At 44.6% G+C, this 12,365-nt stretch overlaps 1 protein-coding gene across 2 annotated transcripts in view; it reads left to right on the plus strand.

The window, feature by feature from the left end:
• Nucleotides 1-12,365, plus strand: part of CANX (calnexin) — a 574,990-nt gene that overhangs the window by 128,844 nt on the left and 433,781 nt on the right. For both annotated transcript variants that reach the window (XM_078653533.1, XM_078653534.1), the window contains exon 5: nucleotides 5,515-5,656. In XM_078653533.1, the coding sequence (XP_078509659.1) occupies nucleotides 5,515-5,656 (142 nt within the window). The remainder of the gene's footprint in view (nucleotides 1-5,514; nucleotides 5,657-12,365) is intronic.

A 12,365-nucleotide genomic window follows, 5' to 3' on the forward strand; every position in this document is an offset into this window, starting at 1 on the left:
GTTTCTGGACCCCTGGGTCGAGAGCCTGCGCTCTCGGAGGCCTGAAACAATGCACATCCTGGGATGAGGTGCCAAGCCTCCTCCCCCAGGATGGGCGGGGGATGCTTCAAAGGCATACTGCCTTTGTGAGCTTCTCCAGGCCACTTGCTGTACTCAGAAACTGGCCCCCACCGGTTCTGAACCCCACCCTGGCGGGAAGAACGGCGGGAAACCCTAAATGAGGGAAGGGGGGTTGCCAGCCTCTGCCAACCCCACCCCTCAGGTGGGGGAGGCGAGGTGAAGCACGACTCCGGGCTCCGGCCATCTTGGAGATGGGGAGCCCTACCCAATCCCAGCTAGGCTCCTACCCCCCTCCCACAGGAGAGGAGCAGGCTAGGGGGTGTACCCAACCCAGAACAAGGACCCATTGGTCCCTGCCCTTGTCGTACCTGTAACGCCCCTAAATTCAGTTTAGGGGGCACCCTGAACCTTCCTTCCTCAGATCCCGATTGCAACAACAAGAATACCAAGAAACAAGAAGACCTGCCGTGCAGCTGCTAGCAAAAGGACCACGCCCACTGACTTGGCCCCAGAACCCTAAAGGCCTGTTGATCCTTGAACCTGCTCCTGCGAAACTCTGGCGTCTCTTGCGGACAGCAACCTCGACCACCCCGGAGGACCTGCCTGCCTTGAACCTTCCAGCAGACTGGGACTCCTAGGAGCAGTGGTTCTGCTCAACCAGCAATACCCCTGGTGCCAGCCAGGAACCGCGAATCCAGCACACTCTGCACCCGCCAAGCCCGGCATGTGCCTGAGTGATCATAGACCACGAGGACGTCCCCCCAGGTGACTGGGACCCGTAGTCCAGTGCCCAAAGACCCTCCTCGATGACCCAGACGACGCCTGCAGCCTCAGAACCAGGGACTCCTCCAACCGCGACCAGCTGAGGGTAAGATCAACACCAAAAGACACCCCTGCACCCGGTGCCCCCCGGCCCCCTGTGCCTTACTTTGGGGTACCTACCTCCTCTCCAAGATCCCAACTTACCTCTCGAAGTGGTGGTCGCACCTGAAGAATCACCATCTCTGAGCCTGCAGTGTTTGTTCACTTTTTAACTTTCCCATTAGATAACATAGAGCGCCCTACGGCTCAAAAGCACCCTGCACCCAGCCGCCCGAGTGCCGCCGTAAGTGCAACTACTACCCTACTCTACTTCCCCACTTGCCCTGAGTAAGTGACCAGGAGCTCAGCTCCCACAGCGCTTGGCCTTCTTGCTTGCAGCCACCAACCACAGGCCCCCTACCCTCCATTGCATTGCTTTGGGCCTAATCTCTCTGCACCCGGCTGCCCATGTGCTGCTGAGGGTTTAACAACTGTACCTTTCCGACCCTGGGAGACCCCCGAGTCTATGCACAGAACCGTAACTTATCAGTCGAGTACTTACCTAAAAGCAGATAACTCACTTGCCTTCCATAGGTTAACATTGACTGGTTTTCACTTGAAATTTCTTCCAAGTGTGGAGTTTTGAAACTTTAAAATATTAATCTAAAATCAGCCGAATAACGAATTCTGAAATACTCACCTGTGATCAGGAGAGAAGCCAGTACTGTACCTTTTTAGCCCAGTACTGAACCGCAAAAGTAATCCTAACTGTACTTACCAGTAACTTGAATTTTCTCCCATAGGAAACCATTGACTGTTTTTCGCTGAAATTTCTTCTGTCGTTTTTTTTTTTTTTTTTTTTTTTTGCAAACTAGAAATATTCCTTAAAAATCGTACCAACTACTAAAACGTAATTACTTACCTGTCTTGGGTAGAGATCCCAGTGCTGAACTTAGGAGTCCAGTACTGGATTACAAAAGTAACGAGAACGTACTTTACCTGTGACTTGAATTTCCTCCCATAGGATAACATTGGTGGGTTTTCACTGAAAAGTTTCGAAGTTTCAACTTTGAAAATAAATTTGTTCTTTAAAAATCACAACTATAACCAAAACACTTTTACTTAACTGTTTACAGCTTATGTCCCGGGACTGAATGCAAGATCCAGTCCTGTGGTTAGAAAAGTAATCCTTAAAGTAATCAACTGTATTTATGTAGAAAAACCCATTGAGCTCAATGTTAAATTGTGTTTGAAATTGTGTTGCCTATTGCAACCACTGGAGCTATTGTTCTTACAAAGTCTATTGCCTTTTTGCAAAGTAATTACCTAAAGTCACTCATATTGAGAAGTATATTTTGATAGCTGTTGGTTGTAAAATAAAACAACTATATATTTTGATATAAAACAATGGGCCTAGAGTTCAGTTCTTGAGTGTGTGAGACCATTTGCTGACTGAGTGTGTACAAGAAATGCTTTACACTGTCCTCGGATACTGCCTGACTGCTCGACCAAGCTACCACTTTAGAGACTAAGGTCATATCTTACTTTAATAACAAAAATATCTTCCTTTCTGTGTTCTTCCGTGTTTGTGATCAATGTCATCAGATATTTACAAAACCAAACAAAAGTATATTTGGAGAATCTAGCAGCACGTTACTTGATATTAGTTATTTATTATAAATTTTTAGCAACAGTAAAAAAGATTTTGTGACACTTGATACAATATGACAACAAATTAAAACCACATGATTACAAATTGATACAGATCAATTCAAGATTGCAGTAAACTACAATCTCAAATGTTTTACTTTGAGAATTTTTTTTTACAGTAGTTTACACAATCATGGATAGCATTGAAATACAGATATTTCATAAAAATAATCACATCATAAGTTAAAAAACCATACATTACAACAAAAAGTAATGTCCTTTATTCGACGCTTTTCGGTGTGTCAGGTCTGTTTGAAAACAACTTCCTCAGGACTAGTACATTAAAATAACTGTCTTTTCACTGTGCCAATCAACATATATCAATAAGTCTTTCATAAAAATCCCATTTGTGTGAACAGCAGTAATGGCGTTTCTTTTAGATGATTCTCACCCCTTCAGTTGCAGCTATTATTAGTAGTTTCATTATTTAACCATATATATATATATATATATATATATATATATATATATATATATATATATATATATATATATATATATATATATATATATATATATATATATATATATATATATATATATATATATATATATATATATATATATATATATATATATATATATATATATATATATATATATATATATATATACACACACACACACACACACACACACACACACACACACACACACACACACACACACACACACACACACACACACACACACACACACACACACACACACACACACACACACACACACACACACACACACACACACACACACACACACACACACACACACACACACACACACACACACACACACACACACACCAATTTCCAAAAATGCCCAGCCGGGCTTAGAGGAAAACAATTACACCCTTATCTATGTTCATGCCAAATGCCGGCATCAACAAAGGACTAATGCATTTTCGGAAAAAACGGCGCGCCATCTTTAAACGCCTATGTTATTTACATTTTATCAACATGGGAAATAAGAATGCATAATATTCGCATCATATTCAGAACGTCAATAAAGACATTAGTGCGTTAGCATCTCGAGATCTCGCCGTGTATCGGCAACAGATATAAGAGACAGTAAAGTCTTAAATAGTCACATATCTGAGATAAAGTGCAATACAAAGAATGCATTTTTAAAGCGAAAAACGCTACTCTTATTGATAAATGGTATGTTTAACCAAATCTTGCCGTGGATCGGCAATTGCAACCTAATATTAGGTTGCTAGATACTCAGTAAAGTGACACAGAAAAAAGCACATGAAAAATAAATCCCATAAAGATCAAATACAAAACATTGCATTCACTATATACATATTCAGAATAATACCCAGTTAAATGATCACTGATATTGCGAACAGAATTATATGGTTACTTATGTATTATAGATCATCTTCTTAGCCCAGGTGAGTAGCAAGTTCTTCCCCCATATTAAGTCCCTTGGGGGCCTTGGTCTCAAGATCTATAATAAATCTAGATTCTAGTCTTCTCAAGACCTGTAATCGGTTTCCTCCTCTTGTGTTTTCATCCACTTCATCTAAGCAGAAGTAGCGCAGCAGAGTTCTATCACTCTTGTGTTTGATGGCAAAATGCCGTGCTACCGGATAACTGAAGTCTTTATTGGCAATTGCCCGCATATGCTCCAGTATTCGAAGTTTAACTGGGTTGATGGTGCTACCCACATACCTTAACGAGCACGGACAGACTAAACAGTAGACTGCGTGATCAGTGTGACAGGACATGAATTTGTTAATTTTCTTGCCACCTAGACAACCTGGTACCTCGTATGTCAAGGTTCTCTTACTAGCAGAGCAGGCCTTACATTTCCCGCACGGGAAAAAGCCTTTTGCATCCTTTAGAGTTCCTAGGCGTTTTTTCTCTACTGGAAGATAACTGTGAACCATATCATCTCGTAACGATCTCGCCCTTTTAAAAGTAATGGCAGGCACAGCTGGAATGTCTGGACCTATGATTGGGTCCGCTTTCAGGATGTGCCAATGTTTGGACAAGATTGATCTTAGTCTAAATGAATTCGCAGCAAACGGTGTGATCAATCTGAATTGGGCCACTTGTGATTCAATGATCTCTTTCTTTTCAAACAGTTTGCTGCGAGGTATCTTTCTGACTCGTTTCAATGTCTCTCGAAGCTGGTTACTATTATAGCCTCTATTTTGGAACCTCTTTATGCTATCGCTAGCTGCTAGTTCGAAATCTTCATTGTTGGTGCAATTACGCTTTAATCGTAATAATTCACCGTAAGGGATGTTGGCAATAAGTTTCCGGGAGTGGCTACTTGAGGCGTGTAAAACGCTGTTCCCCGCCGTTGGTTTGCGATAAAGTTTGGTACTGATTTTACCATCCTGCACACTCACTTCTAAGTCAAGGTAATTGACCTTCTCTTTACTGATTTCCCCAGTGAATTTAAGGTTGCACTCATTGTTGTTAAGCACAGAGATATAATCATTCGCCTCTTCTATAGACCCATTCCACACAAGGAACAGGTCGTCAATATACCTGCTCCAAGCCACTATTTTATTGCTCCAGACTGCTATAGCTATATATATATATATATATATATATATATATATATATATATATATATATATATATATATATATTTTTTTTTTTTTTTCTATCCCTCTTGAGTGTTCCCTCATGGGTTTGCGTTTTTCCCAAGTTTAGGACCTATTTGGTCTCCCACTTTCATCCAAGTGTACACCTCCTTTCTCAATATAGGGTGACACTAAATCTGCGAGTTCTCGCGTAGGTCACATCGGGGGGTTCTGTTCGCGTTATCTGACTATAACCTCTGGGGACTCTATGCACACTGTACCTTACTTTCGTCCAGTATATATAGAGCCACTTTCTTACACCTACTTAAAGTATTTTATTATGGATTAATACTTGTTCAGTTTTCAAGACTACTGGTCTAACTGATGTTTGTTTATCTCTACAGGTAAATGGGAAGTGGAAGAAATGAAGGATACCAGGCTCCCAGGAGACAAAGGACTTGTACTTGTGACACGTGCAAAACATCACGCAATCTCCAGCAAACTAAAGAAACCCTTTGTCTTTGACAGCAAGTCGCTCATTGTGCAGTAAGTACCACATTTTCCTAAAGGGGGGTAATAAAGCCAGATTGTGGAATACGAAGAGTTAATTTTTCCTGATGTTTGTATTAATCAAAAACTGACTGATTTTTTTTAACACTTAAAGCACAATCACTCAATCCATTTATAATAAAAGTATCTAAATCCAAAGCAGTCTGGGCCAGAGCTCCGCTACGCTGGAGTTCCCCAAGCAGGGGAGTGTGTAACGTTGCGCCGTTCGTGCTTATTTTTAGTGCTGGTTGTTTGTCCCACGCTGTAAAATCAGTGCAAACTGCACCATGTGCAGCACAAGACTTTTTTTTTCTGTCGCTGGAGTAGATGTCCTACTCGACTGGTAGCTTCCTCAACGCTAACGGAATGTTTCTCAACGGGAGGGGTAGCGACCATCTGCGAGCGCCCGCTTTGAGAAATCTTGCCGGCATGTGGTCTGGAGTATGATGTTCGAGGCATGTGAGCAGTAGATCACATTCTTATGCATAGATCGCCATCTAGTGTTGGGTCTCGATGTTTGCACTTTGTTTTTCTTCAAAGAAGTCTTCCTAGTCACGAGTTTGGTGGCTCCTCCTTTCGGTGATAGTGTGCATGGTCATCGACTCCATCTTCAGAATATTTTTTTTTCCACCATTGAGTCCTGATGTGACTCGCTGCGCTCCAGTTTGACACTGATCCTTTGGTTTCTCTCGGTGCGTACAACACTCAACCTCAATAGTATTGTTTTCGATCGAGTTCTCTGTGGATCGTGTTTATCAAAAAACTCTATTTCGATCGGAGAGCTCGTGGTAAGCAGTTGGGCCTAGCTCCCGCTTCGACTCTGTCGATGGAACAAACTCCTTTTAAATGTTGTCTTCGGTGCCACGGAAAATACCCACGCACCAACTCACACAAAGTGTGCAACCTGTGTTTATCACCGGATCACAGTGAGCAGGACTGCGACACGTGCCGAGCTTCCCGCTCCAAAAAGACTCTTCGCTACTGTCTGGCCCGACGACGTGACATGCAGAGCCAACACACAGGCTCCATTACGTATCTCTTCTGACATGAATCAGAGGAAGAAGCCGGCGACACTATCTGAGACGAGGCGGAACAGGAACAAATCTCCCTTTCCGACGATGTCTCTGACCCGGATGAAGACATCCCGCATGGACATTTTGTTAGTACAGTCCCTACCTCGCCCCAACTTCCAATCCCACCGGAAATAAAAGGCTCCGGACCAACCAGCGCCCTCGGGCCCCAGTCGGCACTGAGACCACGCTTCTAACGCCCCGCCTCCAGGCTTGGCACCAAAGCCAACCAAAAAAGCCTTCCGGCTCCGAACAGCCCCATGCCAAGTCTGACACCGAGCCGAAACCCTCAGGGTCGAAGACAAAGTCCTGCACCAAACATCACCATTCGGTACCGAAAACTACCTCCTAGCCGAAAACACCAACCCCGGTTCGGCTCTGAAACACAGACATCAAAGTCCGCAAAAAAGCATAGTTCCGGTGATCTGCTCCAAAAACCGTACCCGAAACAAAACATTTTGGTCATACATCCAAAAACTGGAAATATTACCACCAAAGTCACTTTAAAAAGGATAGCTAATACTGAAGAGGAACGCCAAATTCCATTAAAAAAAAGAAACGTTGGGACAAACCCTTCTCTTCCTCCACTACCTTTACCTCAGTCTCTGCCTGTGCCAACTTCACCTGAGCACTCACCACCATATATACCCGAAAATCAGGATGATGGGGGATGAAGATACTAATGATTATACACCTGGACCTACAGATGAGTGGGAGTACTTTCACACTGATTCGCCCACCGACAATGACTTGGACCTATATCCTACCAGGCCCTCTCCACCAGACGACCGTGTAGGATATATTGAATTGTAAACCAGGGCTGCCAATTACCATGGGGTCCAGCTCTATAAAGAGTCCCTTGAGGAGGACTTCTTTTTTGAGACTCTAAATAGCACACAAGTATCAACACTCATGTTGCCCATGTTGAAAGGAATGACCAGACATGTTGACGACATTTTCAAGGATCCTGTCAGGGCGTGTGTTGGAAAGTGGGTTATTGGTAGGGGCAAATGTAGATCTGCCTCTGGCAATAAGGCCACTAACACATGATAGGACTCAGCATAGGTCTTAGAAAATTATTCCTTTGCTCAACCCTTGGTAACGTGGCTGCGAGCAGACAGGCTTAACTTCAAAGACAGGTATGTAAAGCATTAAAAAACACCATTTCAGTAAATAATTAAGACACAACACAAAATAAAAGTCCAACACCAATTTATAAAAATAGGTAGTAATTTTATCTTTTAAATTACACCAAAACGAAAATAATCCACTGTAGGAAACCAGAGATATGAATTTTTAAAGATTAGTCACTTTCTAGTGCTTAGAAACCAACAGTGCCCCTTAAGTCATTTCGTTTTCTCTGTCAGGGAAACACCTTTATAAATTGTTCTGAAGAAGTTTCACCACTGTAGTGGGCCGCTGTCTTCAGCAAGCGGGGTCCAGTTAGAACACCTTCCTGGCGTTCTGCTTGCGGGTCCCAAAGTATCCAACACACAATCCAAGGTTCTGGAATCTCCAAGAGGGTCCTTGAAAGTGTGAAACTTCAATTCCGCAAACCACTTGAACAAAACCCTTACAAATCCACTGGTACTCCAGGCTTTGAATTCTTTGTGGGGCTGTCCAGGTGAGCTCTGTTAACCTGTAGCTTGCAGGGAGTTTCCACTCTTGAGTCTTTTGGCAGCAAGGTAATCCACAGGGCTGTAGTTTCAGATGGTGCAGTCTTCATAGGTCAAGCCTTAGAGTTCCTTGCACACAGCAAAATCTTCAGCAGGGCACTTCTTGCTTCATTCAGTTTCAAGCAGCAGATCTGGATGGCTCTGCCCCTCCCAGATACTTATTCAAAATTCTCTGGGTCAAGCACCAGGTCACTGCTGACCAATGAGAGCAGGGCAACTCCTCATAGTTATGACCACATCCTGTGGAGTGTGGCATTAGTTTGTCCCAGAGTGCATCATTCTTCCAAATTCATAGTGGCTGATTTTCCAACAAGGAGGTAAGAGCTGGCTAAACACACCCCCTACCATCTGCACATACCTTTCTTAAGCCTAGCCCTGACTCTGAGTCACGACAGTCATAGTGGACTGAAACCCAGGCCTCCCTTCTTGCCTTTGAAGAGCGTAGTGTTCGAGGCATGTGGGCTGCTGAATTCATATCTTGTGCATAGATCGCCGCCTAGTGTTGGGTCCAGATGATTGCACATTGTTGTCCTGGAAAAGTCCTGGAAAATCACGAGATAGGTGGCTCCTCCCCCGGACTACAGTGCGCATGGGCATCCTCTCCATCCTCAGATTGTTTTTTCCGCCATTGGGTTCGGATGTACTTTTCTTTACTCAAGTTCGGAAACTTTTCTACAAGGCCAAAACGCCTTTGGGGTCGTCGGTATTGTTATTTCGATCGGTGCCGAGTTCTTGTTCCAGTTCTTTTCGAGCAGGACGTCGAAGAGAGCCGCGTGGCCTTTTCGACACCAGAGGCCCGATCGTCGATGGAACGGAGCCCGTTCAAACGATGCTCCCTTTGTAACTCTAAATACCCGCACATCGATATGCACCCTGTGTGCAACAAGTGCTTATCACCAAACCACAATGAGGACAACTGTCTAGCTTGTGCTCGATTCCGGTCTAAGAAGGCGCTTAGGCTCCGACGTGCAGCGAGGCAAACTATGACGAAGCCAGCGCCCGACCCGGTGAATATCTTCGATGAAGACGACGATGAGGTCGTCGAGACTGAAGATCCAGAACAGCCGTCGGATCCAGGTTCGGAGCACGACTCCAATTATTATGAAGACGACAAAAACGTCTGACTATGAAAATGTCGACGCGGTAAGGGACGACGTGTCCCCCATCGGAGCCGTCGATGACGACTCGAGCGATGAACCAGGCCCAGCAGTGGGTACTGGGCCCCAAAAAGAGACAAACACTTTCAAAGGCTCAGGTCGAGGCATCGCCAAAGGGCCTTAGCCATGATCATGACAAACATTCTATAGCCCCGCATCTCGGCCCGGCTAAGAATATAGCACACGAGCCATCGGTCGCACTACTGAAAGTGAAACCGAAAGCCATCGAGTCAAAAACAAAACCAAAACTCCTGGAAACAGTCTTCGGATCGAAGAGTTCGAACACATCGGATTCGACGAAGAAAGAAAGTGTCGACGACCCTGCGGGCTCAAACATAAAGGGCGTCGAGCCGAAGATTGGTGCGCTAAAGCCAAGCACGTCGAACCGATGAGGTCGGCGTCGACTGACAGCGACACAAACAAGGGACTCGAGTCTCGGAAGGTTCTCGAACCGAGGCGGCAGACCACAGCTCGTCAAAGCCCTCGAGCCAAAACCCAAAGGCGCCTCGAAGGAGCAAGTCGAATCGAGGCAAAAGAGCGCGCCTCCGACGCAACAAGCACCGAAGTCGACGCAAGGCCAGAAGCACGGCGACAGGGCGATGTCGGTCGGTCCTATCTCGACGCCGGACCCGAAGAAGGTCAGTCTGTCTAAAGACGCTATGCCACAGATAAAATTCGGGCTGCCCCCAACAGCACGCCCTAAGGCAATCGATCTGAAAACAGGGGTCGAAACACCCAAGACGGTGTCACTTGGGAAAAGGAGTCATCCTCAGGAAGAGGACGTTATGTACCAGGAGCCCTCTTATGATGATCAGTCGAAGCTACATATCGACTCTGAAACCGGCAGACTTACTATTTATCAAAGAAAGATCAGGTCGGAAAATCCTCTGGAATCATATAAAATTCCACTCAAAAAGAAAAGGGATTCCTCTACATCGCCTGTCCTTTTTGAGACTGTAAGGTACCATGGCCAGGACACTTTTGCATACTCACCCACACGCTCTAATGAGGATATGGGGTATGACTATGATGAACAATATACTTACCCTGTGGACAATGATCAGGATGACCAGACTCAAGCCTGAACAGACCTTATTGACCAGGGGGAGTCACAAACTATTCCTGATACTCCTACTTATCCTGTCAAAACTTCGCCAACAGAAGATACAGCAGCGTTTAACGCATTAATAGAAAGGGCAGCACAAAATCATGATGTGGACATGCATGCTGACCCAATTGAAGAGGACTTCTTGTTTGACACTTTCTACACTTCAGAGAAATCAGTTAAAACATTGCCAATGTTAAAAGGTGTCCTTAAACACGCAGGAGGCCTTTTCAAGGAAACCACAAGAGCAAGGGTTGTTAACCCCAGAATTGAAAGAAAATACAGACCGGCGCCTGTGGACCCTACATGCATTAAGGGACAGCTGCGTTGGACTCTTTGGTGGTATCCAATGCTCGTAAACGGGCCAACTCACAAACTACTGGTGATGCTCCTCCTCCAGACAAGGAGTCTAAAATATTAGAAGCTTCTGGGAAAAGGGTAGCTGCTCAAGCAGCTAATATCTGGAGAATTTCCAACACACAGGCCCTATTAGCCAGATACGATAGGGCACATTATGACACATTAGAGCAACTGCTACAACATTTGCTTGATGCCTACAAGGAGGGAGCAGAAACACTGATACAAGAAGGGAAACTGATATCCAACGCATCCATTAAATGTGCGCTGGACGCAGCAGACACCGCAGCCAGGGCCATCAACACAAGTGTCATGCTCAGAAGGCAGGCTTGGTTGTGCATCTCAGGGTGTAAACCTGAGATTCAAACCACATTATTAAATCAGCCTGTGAACCCTGATTTTTTAGGGCGAGGCCTCCGCCCACGTAAGTGGGAGGAGTTTCGAGATCCTAATGTTAAAGAAGAGTAAAAAAAAGTATCTCCTAGGGCTTTTGCGAGACAAATTCCACACATTCCTTAGTCTGGTATCTCATCTGGCCAGTGATTCGTCTTCGTTGTGGTGTCGTTTTAATAGGCTTGAAATGATAGGGTAAATGTAGTTTTCGGACGCCATGTTGGGCATTTTTCGTGCGTGCTCGCGCAAAGAAGTACATTAATTATAATTAGGAGCTGTCAGGGTGCCTCCGTAAGTAAATCCAGATGGCCGGGCGCGTTCACCATTCAGCAGCGCTCAGCGCGCAGCTGCTCCATGCCAGGCCGGGAAAGGGCTTCATTAGTTCAAGAATTCTAAAAGCAAGCATCTATCGGAAGTGGGAGATAGGAACCTTTTGACTGGTTTCATATAGTTCAGAGATTCACTTTCATTCCTCTTTAAATATCACTCTTTAGGTGTTCAAGGTTTGTGTATATTTTTTTTACATATCTTAAGACAATCCAAAAGTATTTTTTCAAGATGAAATGCCAAAGCAGCACAATGCAGAGCAATGACATACTACAAGTGGCATACTATAATATTTTTTTAATAAGGGGCAAGACGTTGAAAGCCTAATAGCATTCTCAAAGTTTATGTGTAGTGTTCATAAAAGCAGCAAATCTGGGATAAGCTGGGGGGAACTGTCTTTCGCTCTAAAGGCTGTCTGTCAACAGGTTTCCCCTTTCAGAAGTCTAACTGGAATTCTTCAGGACTGTTTATATGGAGTAGTTGCACTATTCTAGCAGACAGTAAAGCATTTGATTACAGTGGTCTTGGGGGCAGAAAACATGACCGCCTTGCTCCTGTCACACTCACATACGTGTATATGACAATTGTGAGAGTGCAGTTTGAGAGTTGAGAGTGCAGATT

The sequence above is a fragment of the Lissotriton helveticus genome, chromosome 7, assembly GCF_964261635.1.
Source record: "Lissotriton helveticus chromosome 7, aLisHel1.1, whole genome shotgun sequence".
Lineage (NCBI taxonomy): Eukaryota > Metazoa > Chordata > Amphibia > Caudata > Salamandridae > Lissotriton > Lissotriton helveticus.